The following is a 20269-nucleotide window of genomic DNA, read 5'->3' on the forward strand; positions in this document are numbered from 1 at the left end:
CATCCTAAACTACGCTGTTTTTTGTTTTAAATTGTACGGTGTTGGTCACTCCTTTGACGTGGGAGATGGTATGAACTCTCTTGCCTCCTGGTGTGGATCACTGATGGGGCTTTTTGGTGTTTCCAGTGGAGTGTGGCAGTGTGCTGTGGTACACTTACCTAAATAAGGCATGCCTTAGAAATGTTAATCTTTTTGCTTGGTAGTGATATAGCCCTTGAGGAATTCAAGGGCAAGAATACTCAAATAGTGATTTTTTTTTTTTTAAAGACGCTTATGAAAATATGATGATTTACCTGATCTCACTTATGTCCTTATATCAATTTGCTGACTTAATTTATTTGAATGCTAAAGGCTTTAGGGAAATGGTTTTCTAGGGAATTAATCTTTTAACTAAAGCAAGTACTAAATATGACACACAGTAGTATTCCTTTTGACAATATAGCATTTGTCTCCTAAAAATAAAGTAGAAAACATATGCCCCATGGGCCAAATTCCACTTTGCTTTACACTGAGATGAATTCAGAATAACTTCATTGTTATCAATGTACAACTTCATTGTAACACTGCAATAAATGCAAATCACTAAAAAAAGAGAAAACAGAGGAAAAAAAATCCTGAGCCAAGAGGCACAAACGAAGGCCATAATGGCAACAAGAGAAGTTGGTTCACAAAACTTCTCTTGAATATCTGAAACATTCAATTTAGTGGGGTTTTTATTCCCTCTCCTTTTAATTATCTGGGAGAGCACTTCCTGGCTGTGATAAATTTCACCATAAGGGATTCATTATGAGGATTTTAACAAATAAGTTTCACCTCTTGTCTAACACCTGGTACATGGCTACTGCTGTTTGCAGGATAAAGGATTAGAGGGACTAATGCTCTGATTTGATGACAATAGTTATGTTTCTGTTCTTTGTTAAAGTTTAGGTTGCATTTTGTTACACAGCATTTTTCTTCAGCTTCTATCTTTTTTTTAAAAAAAATTACAAATAATCTATGTAGCCCTAGGCTGTTGGGTTTTGTTTTGTTTTTGTTTCAGATGCATGCAACTAAAGTCTCCTTTACATTTCTTTCTTCTTAGGATGACAGCGATGGGATTCCCTGGTCAGAGGAGAGGGTGGTACGGAAGGTCCTTTATTTATCTCTGAAGGAGTTCAAGAACGCACAGAAGCGGCAGCATGGCGATGGCATTAGCGGGAGCCTCAAGGCAGTGAATGGTGAGCTGCCTCTGCGGTGCTGTACCGCTCAAAGGACTCAATCCTTTTCAATGCAGTTCTGCTGTAGTGAGGAAGGAGACCAGTGCACCATTTGGCATGCACCATACCCTTTTGATCTGTATGGAAGAACTTGTTCTGAAGTGCTTAAAATGCCTGGTTTGATCAACCTATATGTTTCAATTTCTTGTGAACCGACTGAGATGGGGATCAGGGTGGAGGGTGGGTGTCAGGTGGGAGGACAGGGCCGGGCTGCTGTTTGGTAGAGAAGGAAGCTCCTCTGATCCGCCTGCTACCTGTTGTGCTGAGTACGTCGACAGAGAAGGGATCTATTTAAAGGTGATTGGCTTCAGTTATCTTGGGGAAGGACAGCTAACCAGCATCTCTAACTCTGGAGTAATTTCAGTCCATGCTGTCTATTGTCCAGAGGTGAAACTGCATAGGACCTACATAATAAGATTCAGGGGGCAAATGCTGGGACATTTGGACTCCCCTAGTTTAGCGGTTCACAGAGCAGTTGTTTAAAGGTTTTAAAAGGAGATGTAGACAGGGCTTCAAAGAAGCTTAATTTCATTTATTTAATCCTTTGGCCAATTATGATCTGCTGCTTCCCCCCTTCCCTTACGGCTTGCTTAAAAAAGCAGTGGTGTCCTGAGAGGTGAATATAAAGTGTATCTCTTTCAGATTCACTCCCTGACACAGGACCCTTTCTTGAAAAGGCTTTGTCATGCTGGCTTGAGCCTTGAAAGTGATGACTAGCAGGATACAGATTTCTGGGCAGGCTTACAGTTTTCTTTTCGCTGACAAGATCTTATTTGTTTCTTTATGGAGGTTTATGGCAGTTCCTTTTAGGCATGTGCATAACTATACATGTGCTAATGCATTAAAGCAGCAGCTGGGTACTTACTTGATAGGTTATTCATATTTATATGTAGCTTGTGTTTTTGACATGGTGAGTCAAATTCCACTGCGTTTTCACTAAGTGTTATTGCCGACAAGGCAAAAACCTAGTGGAGTGGCTGGATAACTACAGGCAGCATGATAAAGTTACTGAATTCCGTAATCAATTGCAAACTCCTTAATGTGATTAAAGAAGACCTCAGACTTCTGAGTTCGGTAATAATATCAAATACTGATCTGGTGGGAAGGGGCATCTAGCTTTAGCAGCAAGCCATTAATAAGCTTGGAGGTGTACACAAAACAGCGCTGGCTTTTTTCCCTCCAACACCTCTGCATCATTGATCTTCTGTCAAACCCAATTTCTCTTGGAAAGTTTCTTATTCCATTGTGGGGGTTTTGTTTAGTCAAAGGAAAAAAGTCTAAAGGCATGAAGCACAGTAATTGTGTGTTAGGAGGCTTTGATGGTGTGCCAGGTTACAGGATGACTGAGGTTTTTATGGTGTCTAGTTTCTCCAAAGGCAGCTTAGATGAAAAGTGAGTTGGCTGGGAATGCTGTGTCAATGCAGGTACCAGACGCGGAATATGCCACCGGCTTCCTCTGGCAGCGGCACGGCTCGTGTCTTCAGAGCTTGCCTCTTGCATTGAGAACTGTAGCATTCGGTGCTTTTTCTCCTTCACAGAAGTAAGTGATCAGTTCTTTGGGGGTTTGGTTTTGTTTGGGTTTTCTTTGAGCCAGAATGATATTCTGTGTTACTCTTTGTTTGCTAAATGATTCTTTAAATGTCCTGTCTCAGTGCTGCTCTATTTCAACATCACAACATCTCTGCCCAAAAGTTTTTATCCGCTGGTATTTGGAATAATGTTTAATTATACGAAGAAAAAAGATTTGCAAAAGGGAGGAGGATTGATATTGTGCGGTGACATTAAGAAAATAGTTTTAAACGTACAATTGTTCATTACATCTTTTAAAAAAATGTAGCCATGTATTTTCAAATGCACATGCCTCTGGGACTGAGGAAAAAGCAGGTCGTCATAAGAAATTACCGAGCTATTCTGAATTTAGGGAAATGTAGTATTTTAAGGGTGAGCCTTAGAGCCATGATTTCAGGCTGTGGGAATAAAAAATATTTCCTTGCCTATGTCCTTTGTTCCAACATACAGGCCACAACCATTGTTTCTTGCGTGTTACTCCAAAAGGTAGCATGCAGTTAAATATGGTTTTATATGAGTGATCTCTTTATTAATAATCAGCACTCTTAGCTCTTGGGGAGGGAGGGTAGGGCTGGTGGAATCTAGCTGAAATGATTTGAAATTAGATGTGTTCAGTGCCTTTGTAAAGCTGGGCTCCCCGGCTTGAATTCTGGTTTGGGTGCTTTGCCTTGCAAATATAAAAAGGAAAGTGTAAGGTTTGTGCAGCACAACCCTGTTGCTGTCCATAGTGAACTCTAAAGGGTATTGCTCCTTCAGCTGTTGAAAATCAAATAGGACACCTTTCAGTACCTGGCAAATGTAACCATTTCCAGGAGTGGAAAGGAGGGGTCTGAGGAGGGTTCAAGCTCAGTTCCGTGCTCAGTGTGGAAGCATGGATTGGTCTCATGTATTTGTGAGAGCTCAGGGGACCGCAGACAGCTAAGTAGCAGGGTTTGATCTTAGTGCCACCATCTGTAGTGCAGAGAGAGTTTCTTTGTTCTGGTTGTATAACTGTCATCCCGTAAATTTATTTATTTATAGACTGGCAACCTGTAATTTGTTTCAGTAGAAAATACTTTTGGCAATAGAGGAAGGTAAAATACACACCAGCCCATTGCAACTGATGTCTTTAAGAAGTTTTTGTGGATTTGAAGTGGCTGAAGTTGCATAAACATGCTATGAAAATCGCTTTGCCAGCATTTTCCAAGCTGCAACTAAACTTGTATGAAAATAGTTGTCAATGTTATTTCAGCTGGTGAGTACAGTAGTATCATTAATGATTTGGAAGCTGGAACTTTGATAGTGTGAAAAGCAAGTTCATTTTAAATGTGAGAGATGAACCCACTAACAGGAGTCTTCTCTGTACTAAAGTTTCCACAAGCTCTAAGATGTGCTGGTGGTGGCACAGAGACAATGAATTTCCATGCCTCTCTTGAGTAATAAAAATAAAATTTAAAATAAATAAATAAAACTTCGAATTACTTTTGGAGTTGATATGTATTATATTACTGTGACTGTCTCTGCCTCACTATTAAAGACACTTGTTAACCTGACAACAATGCTGCTGTTTTAAGTTTGTGGCTGAAATCCTGTTACTTAAGTGGTTCTGATTAAAGTAGCGGCCTTTTTTTTGGGTTGGTTGCGTGTTTGCAGGTCTCCTTACTCCTACCTTTTTTATATCTCCTTTTCACCTGATAAGTTTTGCTTACATGTTTGTGCTGCCAGTTATTTTTCATCCGAACTGTTTTGCTGCTTTCTTTACCCTTACTTCCCCTCCGCTAGCTAGAAGGATTTCAGAGGAAGGTGGGCAGGTGTATTACAGCTGTTGTGTCAGTGGATATATTGCGTGCATGTTTACATTGACTCTAGCTATTTGCAGAGTACAGAATGCCACCCTACAATGTGCCTTTGTTTGCTACGTGTTGTTCTCCAGCATGTGGGAATATAAAATGTGGAAGAGGTGCTTCTGCAAGTTGTCAAGAAACCCTCTGCAGCCCTAAATGGGATACTGGAACTCTGATTATGGAAACAAGGTTGTGTGCTGGAAAACCCAGAGGGACCTCTTTAGTGATTTTGATTACTGCTGCCTGTCATTTGCATTAGGACTTTAAGAATAGGGATTGGTGTTTGGAATAGTGACACCAATTTTCAGAGATCCTCATCTAAAAGGAAAACTAATTCCCTTGGGAAATTGTTTTCTTCTTGTGTAGCTTAGAATGTGAGATAAGGCTGTAAAAAAGGCAATGAAAGATGTAATTATTGCTTGTGTTCTGTTTATGAGAATAAATCCAGTACCCTCAAAAGAGTATATCATAAAGCACATTTTTATGACATAAGATTTTAAATTCTTTTTTTTCAAAACTTGTGATAAAGAAGAAATTTGTGAAACAGAAGTGTTAGCATTTCATAAATAGAAAAAGCGCCAAAGTTTGCTTGTTTTTTAAAGCTGGTTAGTTAATCTACAGAGATGAGAAACCAGATGTTAGAATTATTCCAGCAGACAGTGCGTTATCACCAGCTTTACTTTAAGTCCTAGAAAAGTGTCATGGCAATTTCCAAACATCCCAGCTAGGTTAAGCTTGTGGCAGACATGGTTTAGCTGGGAAACCAAATGTGTGTGAAGGAACACTTTGGTTCAAGGCAGAAGTTGGAAGTCTTGCTCATTTAGTAAATAGAAAGATGAGTAAAAATGTGTAATTTTGCTATTCTGAGAGATGTCACCTTACATTTAGGGTTGTTAGAGTCATTTATTCATTTTATGTGTGTTCTTTAAACAGAGAAGGAGCAATGTCAGCACGTTGATGGAGGTGGTGGTCAGTCCACAGAAGGCTGTGGTGCCCCTTCCTCCCTTGAACTGGTCTGCTCCCACCCTCCACCATTCCTGCACAAAAGCTAATGTGAATTTTGTTTGAGGTTTGCTTTTTTTCAAACATGAAAAGTCTCTTTACAGAGAAGCAGGAGCCTCTGAGGCAGCCCGTGGTGGGACCGCAGTGCTGGACCCAGCGGCAGCAGCCTGCTCTGACACCTGGGTCTGCCCATCCCTTGGCTGCCACGCTGGCTGGCCAGGCTGGCTGGAAATAGCTGGTTTTGTCATTGCTGCACGGATTTTCAAGTGTTTCCTGCTTGCTGCACAGGGGTTTCTGTCGATGTTCCCCATCAGGCCATGTCAAAATGAAGGTGCCCAGTGGTGGGGTGGGGTGGGGCTGGGTTCATCCAACCACAACTTGTTCTGAAACGTCTTTTCCCTGGCCGTGTAGATGGTACCCTGGGCACAGCATAAAAATCGCGATAGATGTGGTAGAAATGCCTAAACACAGCTAAGCCGGGCGCTTCAGCTCAGTGCATTATTTGCCAAAAGCCAGCTATGTGGGGGTGGCAGCAGCTGCCAGCAGGGCAACCACGTCTTCTCTGGGCTGAGGCCATGTCTCTTCTCTTCCCACTTGCGCAGATGAAAACACGGCAGCCCTCAGGGAAGTGCTGTTGTCTCAGCTGCGCCCCTATGTGCCCAGAGCAGCGCACGCCTCCTTCCCCCCTGGCGCAGACACGTAGGCTGGACCACCACCCAGCCTTTAATTTTGAACAAGAAAGTAGCCCTCTTCATTCACTGTGATAGTTCAAATATGCTGGTAACTTAATCTGTCTTATTTCTGAAGGCTGCAATTAAATACTGGAAGAAGGTTTTATGCTAACGTTTGTCTAGGGAGCTTTTCACTCCATCAGGGATGTGAAATTGCGTTTGTTGACAGTGGGTAATGTCTGTCTGTCTCCTAAGCTTTAGTAGAAGATTGTAAGTGTGCCAAGGACCCTTGTCTGTGTAAGTGGATTTTTTCAAATGCATTTACAGAAACAGAAATAACTCTTTCAACTTAGCAATATTTCTCCTTTACGTTCAGAGTAAACAGCCTTTTTGGCTAGTTTTAAACTGTGATTAAATATAGATGTTTTCAGCTAAAAGGTTCAGAAAATAAGCATTTGAGCAGATTTGTCATGGCACTCAACATCACTTTCACTTTGGTGCTTGCTGTCAAGTGAATTTAAAGATTAACAAATAAAGAACAGGATGTTGGGGTTGGGCTCCATTGAAAATTTCCAAATCTCTCTTCCTTTCTTTGTTTTTTAGAACAGAATTCATTTTCAAGCCTGCCAGGGACTTGCTTATTCATTGGCTCATTACAGGCTCCTTTTGCCTTTTCCATCATCACCACCACTTATAAAAATTCTGCAGGCCAAATTGCTCCCTCAGTGATCTCTACCCAATTCGATTATGTCCAAATTGTGCTCCTGTCTTAATACAATCTCAGTGTTCAGCAAGACTGCCAGAAAATTTTACTTTGCAGGACACCCATCATCCTTATTCTCTCAAACATAAGAGAGGGATATTTTTTTAACTAGAGGAACAGAGGAATTGTGTAATTAATTTTCTTTAAGCTTTATTACATGGCCATCTAAAAATACTTACTATTGCCCCTGAGTGCATTTCTAGTCAAAGTAATTCTAAAAATAATCTTGCCTCCCTGCATATTGCTAATTGTACGTAATGGAAAATGAAAACGGCAATGAAGAACCCGTGGAGGCGCGTGCATAATCTGTAGGAGACTGAGTTATTGTAGGTCTAAAATAAATATTAGGTGAGGAAAGGTAAGAAAGAGTTCAGTAGCAGCTGATGGGTCTGGTCCCCATCCTTTCACCTGCTGTCTTGTGCTGGCTCTGCCATTTGTCTGCCCATGCAGTGCAGCTGGTTCAGCCTACTGAAGCGGCAGAAAAATAGCCCAGAAAAAATTATTTTAAAAAAGAAATAATTTTTGAGTGATCATTTGGTGGAAATGAGGGGCCAGAGTGCCTTGACTGAAAGCTGGAGGGGGAGGAGATCAGACTTGTCCCTTCTGATAGTAGCAAGCTGCTTGGCTGGCGCGGTCATCTTGTCTAACCATAGCTTTAGGATTGGTGCAGTTGTCTTATCTAACCACAGCCTCAGATGCTAGAAGGGACAACAGTTGCCAGAAATAGGAGCAAAAAAAGTTGCAGCTTAAAAATACATTGAAAAGTGCTTCACAAGTGTAGGTGTTAGATTTATGTATTTCTTAAAAAAAAAACAAAACCCCAAACATAAAACCCCAACAACAAACACAACACTGATGTAGTGGTGAAATTCATTGCTTAGACTGTGCATGAAACAAAACTTTGCCTTAACCCCACCACGGGACTTAGTTTTACTTGACTCAGGGTCATTCTGCATAGCTGCTGCCTTGGATTTATTTTTTGTATCAGCCGGTGTCCAGAGAGCACCCTTGAGTGCGGACAGGCAAACTGCTTCATTCCGTCTTTGGCAGCCACAAAATTGCCAGCCACGCTAAATTTGTGCCCTGGCATCTTTTTGGCTGGCATGTACAGCCAAAAGGATGGTGGTGGTTTTACCTCGTAGGATTGCCAGCTCTGTCAAAAATTGTACCTTTTTGTCAGTTCCAGTTTGCTTATTTTAGAAATGAGAGTGAGACATAACTTATACAGAGCTGTTTTTTTGACTGTAATATTGACTATCCAAAGCGGTGCATCTAACTCAGCCGTTTCTTTGGTTGGCAGATAAAGAAGTTTAAGTTTGTTAATGATTTTGTGTGTGTGTGACCCAGATTTTTACTGGGATGTTAAAAACCAGAGAGATCTGCTTAGAGCATTGTCCTTCAGCTGACAAGTTGGGATAGATGAAGTTTGTGCTGGTGATCTGCTGAGGTGAGGACACAAAGTGGAGACAAAGGCAGCAATCCAGCAGTATGCTCAGAAAAAGTGAGCTCAATGCTTCTCTGTTTAAGAGCAACAGTTCTCAGAAGGTAGGGGGGGGAGAGAAAGGTACTTTACCTACCTCTTTCTATCTGTCTGATGCCCAGTGCTTATCATTATTATTATTTTAGTGTTTATTAAAATGTTCCACTGGAGACAAAGGTCTGCAGGTTGGAATACATAGCTGCTGTTGTAAAGAGGGTTTAAACTTCAGTATTCTTGTTGCTCCCCCATTGACCATGATTGGCAGAAGGAAACTACATTAAATAACTAGTGTTTTTAATTTGAAGGACAGACAATACGGGATATAACCAGAAAAGCAGCAGGGAAAGAAAAAGTCAGTCATTGAAATAGCGTACTCTATTAAGACGAATGTAACAGGAAATAAAATCAGTGTCACAAGTAAAAGCAGAGAGAAGTTTCAGTCATGTGTAATACAGTTTACTGTAGTCAGTCCTAGGGAGCTGTATTTTCTGAAACTGTGTCTGTGCCTAGCTTTGAATAAGGCTTTCACTCATTATTTTTATACTATAGCTTTGAGCTATTAGTGCCAGTCTACAGTTCGTGGAGCACTTTGAGTATTAGAGAGAACACATTTTCAGTCTTCAAGGGCCTGCCTTGTGTCTTACAACCACCACAGCAGTTTTTCCCTTGACGTGGGAAGGCATTTTAAAATGGCTTGCTGTCTGAAAGAGTGGAAAGAGTTTGAGAACTATTCAGTCCAGCAGGACGTTCTTAAGGCCATTAAGCTGTGTTTAGTCATAGCAGATGTCATGTGTGCTGTAAACCTTATCGTGTCAACCCTGGCAGTAAAGTGGTTTTAAAAGAAAAAGTAAAGATTAGTGACAGATGGCTGTAACTGATGATGGGCACAGTAGCCACTTCTGCAAGTTGCCTGACACAGCTGCCAATGCACCTTTTTTTTCACCTCAAATACCCTCCATTACCTGTATTGCCAGGCTTTGAGTTAAGTGTACAGGTTGCCAATTGAAATGGATTTGGGGATCCTTGTAATGACTTGGAGTAAACTGAGAATGTTGGTAGATTGGTATCACGTTATTTTTAGATGTCATTAACCCACGTTTAAACACAGAATTTCTGCTATGAGAAGCAAGAAAATCAGTCGCCTTTTTGAGCAACAAAACTCTTCAGGAATTAGTCATGTTCATTTCACGGCTCATAACAGCCTCAGAGATTGGTCTGCGCTCTTGAGTTCATGCCTCCACATTTTGGTTTGGTTTCAGCAGGATCTTTTTGATTTAAAAATCTCCAAAAAACCATTCTGAAATAACTGCTGTCATTTGATAACTGATAATGATGAGAGGTTCATCACATAGCAGATACTTCCCAGCGCTTGTGGGTGAATGTTTTCCGGAAAATAAATATAGCTTAGCACGTATACTGTTAAGTCATAGCAGATTGCTCTATATCGGAATAAATATTCATGCATTTTAAAATCTTTTCAGTGTGTCTGACTAGCACAGATTTATTACATGCAGTTAATGTGATGTATCCAGAATTAGATGAATATACGTTTTCAGTAACCTGCCTTTGATGTGCTTTATTTCCCAATTTAAATTAATTTAATACTGTGAAAGGGATGTCCAGTCAAAGGTGTGGATGTAGAAGCCTTGCGCTTAGGGTGATGGGGGATGACGGTGACAAGCTTGACTCACAAATGTTGTTTCTGGTACATCTGAAGGAGTTTCCAGCTCTGAGAGCTAAAGGCTGCTGAATTTCCACCTTTAGCTATCCTCTTTTTTTTCCCCTCACAAAACTGCTAGTGAGCATTGCAGTTGCAGTCGGGGCTGTGTGATGTTTCAGATCTGTCCACTAAGAGGCTAACTCATTCCAGATAAGCCTTCAACAGACAACATTCATTTTTTTACTTTGCTCAGAATTTCCTGTGCTTTGTTCTGCATCTGTTTGGGAAAGACTGCGTTATCTTTGAAAGCCTTCATCTTGTTTTCTTTATTCAAGCTATACGCTAAAATGGAAAAAGGGAAGAGCTGGAAGGAGCCCAGCTGGAGCAATCTGCCAACGATCCCATGGAGGGACAGAGCTGGCAAACTCCTGAAACCTCTTCAGCTGACCTCGGGTGCAATTTGGGAAGCCAGGACATAAGCCACTTTTCCTGCAAAAGATTTGGCCTCAGCCAGCTGTTCTGAGTAATGCCCAAAGACTGCACCAGCATTTAATTGCATTTTTCTCTTCCTTTGGCTTCAGTAGCGTTCGACCTTAAAAATATTTCAGTTCAGCCTCTTCCTAGTCTTTGTGTGCATGTGTGTAAACAGATGTATTAGAGGTAAATTCCACCATGACACGCTCTGTTTCAGCCAGGTTGCCTCAAAAGCAGGTTCTTCCTAAAACACCTCCCTCAGACAGTGGTTGTCTCCTCTGGTGCTGTGAAAGGTGAAAGCATTTAATGGCCAAGTGTTTTTAAAGATGCTCTGTTTACTGTGGCTGCAAAGCACCCCAGTGCTTTTATGTTATGCCTGCTGTGTATGTGGAAGGATTGAAAGAAGCTTAGAAGTGACGAAAATGGCACTGGAGGAGACCAGTTTTTACTTTCTTCACAACATGGGACTTTTCTTTCCGCTTCAGGGCAGAAATGCTGTCACAGAGTTGGCCAGGGGTGCTAGAGCAATGGTAGAAGCATGTCCTCTCATACAGGACATTGTGAAGAGGCATCTGGGTTGTACTGAAGTGTACAGATGCAGGTGTATTGGATGGAGAGGGCTGAAGAGGAATTTCATCCCCTTCTGTTTTTTCCTGACCCCTGTTCCCTTGCTGTGATATTGGGATCTCGTTTCAGTGACTCAGGTAATGGTAGGGTTGCACAGAGCCCCAAAACGGAGGCGTTACGTGGAGTGGGCTGGGGTTGGGGAAAGGCGTGTTCCTGTTACGCAGTCTGTGTGGAGGACTCAATTCCCCTTTCCTCCTGTTGGTTCCTCTGGTGCGTCTGTCCAGGAACATGCTGTTTCTCTTCCAAGGAGAGGAGTCCCAACACTTCTTTAATGTGACAGTCTACTTGACAGGACAGTAAGCAAAGAACTTTTATCATTTTCCCAACATAATAAAATCTGGTGGTTTCTACAGTAGTTGTTCTGCCTCTTTACACCTTGGAAGGTCAGCAACAATTACCTCCAGGTGGAAGCCATGAATAAGGGATAGAATTTACCAGAATGTGGCTTGAATTCCAAGTCTTCTTGAAACACAGTTGTCACTACTCTTCTCCCCCCTCCCCCAAAATCAATTGAAGATGGTCTTTTGTGCAGCAACGAGGTCTGTGGTTAGGGACTACTTGTCAAGTTTTATTTAGATGGAAACCTGTCTCAGAAGCTTTACCTCATCTCATTGTCCTGCAGGGATGAACTTCAAATGCCAGTTTACATTTGCCCAAAAATGACCTTGTCTAATTGGAATGGACAAGGCTGTCTTAGCTAAGTAGATAAACACAGCCTATTCGCGATTGTAGATTTAAATGCACTCTTTCATAGATTACCTTCACACAATATGGTGGTCTTGAATATTTAAAGTCTCATTAACAAGAGACCAGAATTGAAGAGGAAAAGTTCTTTGTGAAAGAGAGGTTTTTGAGCCATGAGCTGATGTTGATCTCTCCTAGGCTGGAGGAAGGATTGTTGGGTACAAAGTCCCCCTTATACCAGCATGGAAGGCACTCCAATAAAAGTGGCGTACAGAGTCTTGAAGATTGATTTAACATCCAGAACATAACACAGGGTTATATACAAATGCTCTGCTCATAAAGTAGAGTAAATGGGCTGTTAGTTAAGGCATTGCTTAGTGCAGAAAACCAGCTTTCTTTCTGGTACAGATCTAGGTGTCTGTCATTAACAGCCTGGAAAGCAGACTTTTTTTAGAATAGTTGACTGATTGGAAAGGGAGTTTAAGATAACTGTCTGCAAACTTGAATATTAGAGTTTATGGGGAAGATGGTTTTTCAGTCCTTCAATTTCCCTGGTGTAGCTGGATGTCAAGATGGTGCTGGATTACCATCTGGCTGGATCAAAATTATAACTGCTAAGTAAATTTCTATTTAAAGCTTCTCAAATTATCTTGGACTCAGTGGGGAAAGTCTCATGAAAACTAAATTTGCAGAAAAACTTAGGAACAGACTCTGCTGAGAATGACAGACTGGTCCTCAGTTTGTGCTTTCCTACTTCCAGGAGAAATTCTGCCAGTACAGATAAAGGACTCAGAAAGTTTACCAAGGTTTTAGGAAAATAGCTTTCAGCTTTTGTCCAGTGACTCCTTTCACTTCGAACCTAGTTTGACCAGGTTCTTGAGGCAACAGGAACCAGAAAGTAGACTGAAGGAGATGGTGTTTCCCATGTTGTCTCTGTTTCCCTTTACTCATGTTGAAAGCAATGGAAAAGTACTGTTTTGGTGTCCTCTTGTCACAAGAAGACTTCAGTTCCCTAAAGCACTAAGTGTAATAGGAAGCACCTCACTAAGCTTTTGAATTGTTTTTGTTTTCTCTAAAAATGAATGCTATTCTGCAACTTGAAGAAGTTAAGGAAAGGTGAGCAATCCTCAGCCTCAAGATCTGGGAGCAGGTGGCAGTGCCAAGATCAGCAGAATGTTTTGGGGAATTCTTCCAGTATGAAGGGAGGCAGGGAGGTGCCCTTTATAAGGGGCAGGTGTTTTGTCCTGATGTGGCCTGTTAGGAGCAGAAGGATGTTTTAGAAGGCCAAATGAAAATATTACTTCAGAGGAATTAATCTGCTGAGGTATAAGAAACTTCTACTGATTATGTAAAAAATGTGCCCCTTTTTCCTCCAGAAGATTATAGCTCGGCTGAATGTAGGTACCGTTTTGAGAAAGAAACTGGGTATGGCCCTTCTGATTGATACCTTAACACAGAGCTCGTGCCTTGGTCAGTGACTGGATTTCATTGCAGAAGCTCACACATCCATTGGAAAGCTTAAAGAAATACGCTAGCTTAGTATTTAGTCGGAAGCTACAGTGAAAAACAAAGGGAAATCTGCTGGAACCTTGTGGATTGCAGGGCTTCCCATGATGCATGTTTTTCCCCCTCAAAATTCACTGCAGGGCAGTTGATGTTGAAGAGCATGCAAGCTACAGTTTTGCTTTACGTACCAACCAGTGATGTGCAGCAGATGCTGCCGAAAACATTTTGTGCCACCTCTAGAAACAGACCATCTTAAACCTGTGTAGGTCCCTGAAACACTGGCATGCGGCTTCCTTCAGAATTGCAGAGAAACTGCTCCCTGTCCAAATCTAGCTGCGCCTGCTGCTGGCGCCTGTCGTGAGGGATATTCCTATTTATACCGCTTGCTCTCTGTGAAATGTAAGTTAGGATTTTTAGCTTATGGTTGGTTGCTTATAGGACAAATAATTCTCAGATAGTTCGATGTTAATAGCAGAGAATTAGGAGTACTCCCTTTCCTTCTCTTTGCCTAAACTCTTCATTGTCTGTTGTTGTCCTTTTTCCTCCTTTTTAATCAGAAGGAGGAAAATGTGTTTTTGTGTTTCTCTGTGTACTTTTACTCTCCAGCTACTTGTGTTTTTCATTCTGTCTTTGTCCTCTTATTTTTTGTGCTCTTTTTGAAGCGGGAGGGTCTGCTCCTGCTCTGTGCTGTGCAGTGAGGACAACTCCAGGCTGCTTGCTGTAGGCTCAGTGTTACAGCCGTGGAGATCATAGGTTTGGTTTGTTGTTTCCCGCCCCATGCCCACCCCCAACCTCCTGGGCCATCCAGCCTAATGTGAGGGCCGATTGGCCTTAGTATTTGGAGAAAAGATCTGTAATAAGGACTGGGGACATGCTGGTAAAAAGCATCAGCATGGTATACCAGCTCAGTTGGACTACTGACTGTACATTAATTCTCTAACTTATAATTAGCTATATTAAATTCCAATTTTCTGAAAGGAACCATTATCAAATAACACTGTTTGAAATCTCAAAGAAACATAAGGAATGAAAGCTTAGTCCTCTTATGCTTTCATCTTTCAGAAGCCATCCCTATCTCAACATCTTGACCTATATTTTCTTTTTACCCTCTCCAAGAAACATTGTGTGGATTTAACGTCTCAGAAGGGAGGTAATGATTTTTTTTTTAAAAGCATGTGTATGTGTTGACATATAAAGTTTGGGGAAAACAATGAGGCCTTCATGTCCCCAGTGACTTTTTTTTTTTAAGTTGAAAGTGTTCTCCAGATCTCTCTGAGGCAGATTTTAAGTTCAGAAAGAAATTAAATGTAAGAAGTCCACCCCGTTCCTTTATAAGTGGTCCACTTTTATCTATCTAGCTTCTGCCAAAGCCTTTCCTGATTTTTACGTACCAGTAGAGAAAAAAATTGGACTCTCCTTCCTTCTCATATCCACCACTTGGGATCCAGTAATATAATTTCTTTTTGCCATTAAACAGGATGGGGAGGGTTTTTATTGGAGTGTATGGGAGGATTCCTTAAAATGATGATTTTGTTCATATTCATTCTTGGCCTTACTGTGTAGCTGTTTGGTGTTACTAATAAACAGTTTTACATGGGAGTTAAACCTGACCTGGGTGGCCCCAACACGTGAAGAAGCAAAGGCTGTCAGTGCATCAAGCAGCTGGTGCAGGTTGCGGGGTAATCGGGGTCCCAGCTTTGACACTGATGACCATGATTCCTGCTCTGTGCACTGACCCTTTTCCAAAACGCAGCACAGCGTATCTGCGCTGCTGCTTTCCCATTAGATGGGTCCATCCTCCCCTGTTGGGAGGGCATCTCCAATACCCACGGTGTGGTTGGTGCCGTCCTTTCTGCCTCATGCCACATCGTGGGGCTATGGTTACAAAGCAGGACGTCTTCTCCCACTGCAGGATAGATGTTGCTGTAGCCCCGTCCCATGTGGGGCAGGCAGGTTCTTTTCCCATTTGTTCAGTATGGTTTTGTTTGGTGTTCTTTGGGGGACTGGAGGGTGTGTGTGTGTGTTAGCACTTTGAACATACAAAGTGCTGCTAAATGCATGCTAAGCATTGATATTATTTAATAGTCTTTGTAGCTTAAGTTGGGCTTGGTAGAGACGCCTTGAAACAGTGTAGGAGGGAATGTTCTAACTCCAGGAAGCCACTTGTTGTCGGAACTGCTTCTGTTTAATATGTCTCTTTAGCTTTTTTTGGGATACTGTGAATGTACAGTATGGATTCCAGTCTTCATTTTTGTCTCTCTTTTTTTTCTTCAGTATTGTCACATCATTTTGAAATAGAGCAATGCAGTGATTTTTGAATCCTGATAATGTACTTTTGGCCCTAAATCGGGTTTTTTTGATTGTAGTAATACAGTGGTGAACTTCAGCATACACACAGTCTCTTGGGTGTATTTTGAAAGCTTGCTTACTGTTTTCTTCCTGCATTTCTGTGCTGTTCTATTGCATGCACCTCCCAGGCCCTCACCCCCATTTCTCTGATGCTGTACTTAAAAAAAGAAATATGCTAAGAGGTATCAGCCTTCAGTTACACAAATGAAATGAATGGAAGGAAAATTCTGTGCAATGAATTAATGGTTGGTGGGGTTGGAAATCAGTGTACTTTAAAAATTGCAAGATAGTTCTTTATCTCCTTTGCTTATTTGGAAAGATAAAATCGTTAAATGCACATCACTATACAATCTTGATTGTGTAAGTGTGTGATGATGGTCATTCCAAGGTTTCTATTAAGTCAGGAAACAGCTAATGTTGTTTCACTTATCCTTCTGAAGCCCCAAAATGTGAGCAAAAAAAAGCTGTTTAACAGCAGCAGAATATTTCATGGCGGTGGAATTTCTTTAACTCCTCTCAGAGGTGGTGTGGCGGGAAGTCTCCTTAACATTTCAGAAGCCCTTTCTCCAGCGTCAGGTTTTCAAGTGGCTGGCCCCCTACTCCAGCTCTCATCTCTTCCCCCCGTGGTTCGCCTGTAGAGCTCACAAAAGGGAGGTGAAAGTAAGGTTAAGCTGCTGGTCGCAAGAGCTAGAAATAGAGATGGAAATTGCTTGGCATATGAGGAGCGTTTCTTTAAAGGCTGTTACAGTGCTGGCGTTTCATATGCCAGTGCTTCGGAGAACTGCATTAACGCTGGCAAGAATCGGTTGTCCCCCCAGTGAAAATGAGAACGGTCTCTGCGTACTCTCTGGCAGGTGGCTGAAGTTTACATTATCTGATGCCTTTGAGCTTGTGTCGCTCTTGCTTATGGCCTGTGCATCGTTCGTGTGGCGAGATACTTGGAGCTCAGCTGACAGCTGAGCGTGGGTGGCTCTTGCTTCGTCCCCTCACCTGCTCTCCCATCACTGCAGCACCGGAGCCACTCTGGGAGGGCAGGGCTTTTTCTCCTAAGCATCTTCCAGCTATAGATTTATTTCCTGGCATTTTTTTTTCCATTGCATGCGCCTAGCAGGTAGATGGCTGCTGTGCATCAGAGAGATGTCCGCCAAACTGTGCCGCTGCTGTCAGCGTGACGTAGGAGATGGGCTGGGATGTTACCTTAGGCAAAGGCTTAGTGCTCAAATAGAGGTGGAACGTCACCACTCCTGTGCACACGTATGGCAGAACAACTTGTTCATTCGCGTCGCGCTTTCGTACTGCCCTTGTGATTTCGGTTTGTGGCGGTTGGTCTAAACATTTTACTGTCACTGTCATGAGCCTCCTCTCCCCTGACAATAACTCTACAAACAGATTACATGGGGCTGAGTCAAAACAGCAGGGCAGCTCTTCATCCCAAGCATGAGGTGCATTCCTCCAACCTTTAATTTAAGAAAGTGAGGAATGATACTCACTTGCCTGACCCCACTAGAAAATGGGGGGAGAAAAAAACCACAAAAAAGAAATCCCTTCCCCTTGGGAAGGGGTGAATACAGTTCTTCAATTACAGATTTCACAGAAAGATAGGAATGGTTTTTTTTGTTTGTTTTAATCTTTTTAAGCAACCTGTTTTTGAAAATATGTTTGCTTACTGTATGGAAAAAATGTTTTTATGGCCACATTGCTGTTTCATACCTTAAAAACATGCCAAGTATTTTTTTAAAAAACATATATTTTTATAATTAATTTAGAAAGCTAGATGTAAAACCAGTGACAAGGAGGAAGGCATCCCAAAAATTCAAGATCCCAAAAGGCTGAGTTTTGGGGGCTTTCCAGGTGTTTCTGTGTTGTTTTACAGTGCCTTGTAGCTTCTTTCGGTGAAGGAGAGCAAATAAATAGTACACAGGGTAGATGGTGTCAAGGGGGAAGGATTCACTCTCAGGAAAAGCAGCTGCTGGATTTACCCTGAAGAGAATTGCCTTTCCCTACTAGCAGTGAGGTGCTGAGCATCATGGATGAAATTTAGGGTTATAGACAAAAGCCTGGGAAACCAGTGGCTGAAAAAAAAAGTGTTTGAGAGTTACTCGGGCAGCTTTCTTCCCTCCCCCCTCCTGGGATGTCACAGGGCCTTACTCTGGCGTGGTTGTCAAGCCTATGTTAAGGCTCTCAATAGATTTGCTGGCAGGGAATTGGAAATGCGGCTGCAGGTGCATCCCCGGCATTGCGGGAGGCAGCCTGCCTCCCTGCCGGCAGCGCTGCCTGGGTTGTCTGCCGTCCAGCTGGGCTGCCGCGACCTCCTGGGGCGGGGGGGGCTGTCTGGCATGTTGCTGAAGAGGCTAGGGTGTTAACTTAGAAGTGACTGTGCCCTGGTTTGTTCGGTTGGTTGGTTGGGTTTTTTTTCTTTTTCTTTTGTTTTAAAGTCGGTGGCTATTTAATTGCTTTAAACTCAGAGATCGTAATTCAAGTGCTTAGCAGAAGGAGGTGGCATGCCAGGGATAAAAAAAAATCCTTGTCAGTGAAAGAGGTTGGCAGCTTGACTCCTGGAGCTGGCTGATGGATGATCTCAGAGTTAGGGAGGGTATGTTCTTTAAAAAGTTATTGAAAATGTGGAGTGAAAGTAATTAAAATGCTTTAGTTCAAATATCTGTCATACGTAACTTGAGTTCTTGTAGAACACCTAGCATTTAGCTCAATTATTTTTTCCCAGGACAGGAGGAGGACTTTTCCCCTCCTTTTCTTTGACTAAGAGCTCAAAGCATCTCCAGTGAAGAAAGGGCTGAATCCGTACACACATCTGCTGGCTGCGTGGGAGGGTCACTGCTGCTGCATCACCAGGCTGTGTGTTCTTGCAGCAAACAAGATCTTCATAGTTTGTGTCACATCGGGGGAAAAAGTATATCTTCTGTCTGTCTGGAGGGTTGCCCGTGCTCCTGGCAAAAGTCATGAAAGGCAAATCCTCAATGACATACATTAAAATATCAAATGGGACTATGCAATTAGAAGTATGTCATTCAGCATTTGCCTTTCACGGCTTTTGTCACAGGGGCAGAATTAGAGACAATTAAGCAGAGGATAACCTCCCCAGAAGGGCTTTCTGGCACTTCTCTCATCCTTTCCCCATCTTTTTTTGTACGGAACGCTGCTGTGCTAGAATCTTCCTCCTGTTCCAGAGTCTGTTGAGGTGTATGTAGAAGTCCAAGTCCTACACTTATTCCTCTGGTCATTTAATTTAATTTGGTTTATATGAGAAAGAAGTTAACTCGAGCTGCCTGTTCTTGCTCCTCCGAAGGGCTGGGCTTCTGGAGATGGGTGCAGTGGGGGACTGGCCCAGTCCCTGCCAGTGATCGCCTTTGTGGGCCCAAGATGCTGGCCAACCGTGACTCCGTTTCCAGAAACGGACCTTTCGTTACCTTCATCTGCCAGGATCGTAAGCCTGTCCTGTTTGTGTGATCCCTCGCTGCAGATCAGTAGGAACCATGCATTGTTAGAGGAAAAGTGTGTAGCAAATGTTCGTCAAGATGCTGTTTTGCTGTTGTATCCGGTTTCATGCAGATAAGCTGTTTCCAAATTATACAGCCTATAAGGGTTTCCTAGAAATCGTTAACAAATATAGTCAAGCCTTGCTAAGCCTCTGGGTTTTAGCTGCACATCTCTCCCTTTTCAGGCTCCCAAGTATTCATTGCTAGCAGTGAGACGTTGCATACCTTTTTATTTCCCTTGTTGTTTTATTTGCACATTCATATGTTGTGTTTTCTTCCAATTAGCAGGCGCTTCCTTGCTTCACTGTGTTTGCCTTTACCTTCTTTATTCCTCCTTCATTTATACTCTGTGGAGACACAATTGCTAATTTTTACTTTCTAATGTAGAATAGCTGTTGTCTGGAGACATGCTTTTGGCATAGTTTTTTTTCCCCTCATGCTACTTAAAATACCAGAATGTCTTTTTAAAACCTTTTTTTTTTTTAATTTTTTTTCATTTTTACTAATCTGTCTAGTCCCTGATGCCACGGTATGGGTATTTTTGAAGTATGTATTTATCGTTGCTTTGTCCATCCATTCCTAGTGGAAGTTTAACTCTGAAACCCGGTAAGGTATATTGCTGAGTCTAAAAGCAAGTCCCAGTGATGCTGAGATAGGGGGAAATAGTTGACTTAAAAATGGGACTGCTATAGCGGTGTATTACAGTTAAGAATGATCTGTAAAAGTGGTTCAGAAGGGGGAGGAATTGCCCTCACTTGGTGCTCATATGTAGGTGACAAAGACCTAAAATACTGATTAGCTTGCTTTGCTTAATTCTTATTTACCAGAATAACCCATGCTCTTTCCCTCACATGAGGCCATATTGGTGAAGAACAGGCAAAAGTAATTTGGAAACTTTGTCAGTAACTTTT

General features: G+C 42.1%; 1 protein-coding gene across 4 annotated transcripts in view; it reads left to right on the forward strand.

Annotated features, from left to right (window-relative positions):
* JARID2 (jumonji and AT-rich interaction domain containing 2) overlaps positions 1 to 20269 on the forward strand; it is a 226433-nt gene that overhangs the window by 96386 nt on the left and 109778 nt on the right. For all 4 annotated transcript variants that reach the window (XM_075083958.1, XM_075083957.1, XM_075083959.1 and 1 more), the window contains one exon: positions 1082 to 1217. Coding sequence is in view for 1 of the 4 variants with exons in the window: in XM_075083957.1 (XP_074940058.1) it covers positions 1082 to 1217 (136 nt within the window). In the remaining 3 variants the exon portion in view is untranslated. The remainder of the gene's footprint in view (positions 1 to 1081; positions 1218 to 20269) is intronic.

Source organism: Phalacrocorax aristotelis, chromosome 2, assembly GCF_949628215.1.
Source record: "Phalacrocorax aristotelis chromosome 2, bGulAri2.1, whole genome shotgun sequence".
NCBI classification, from domain to species: Eukaryota; Metazoa; Chordata; class Aves; order Suliformes; family Phalacrocoracidae; genus Phalacrocorax; species Phalacrocorax aristotelis.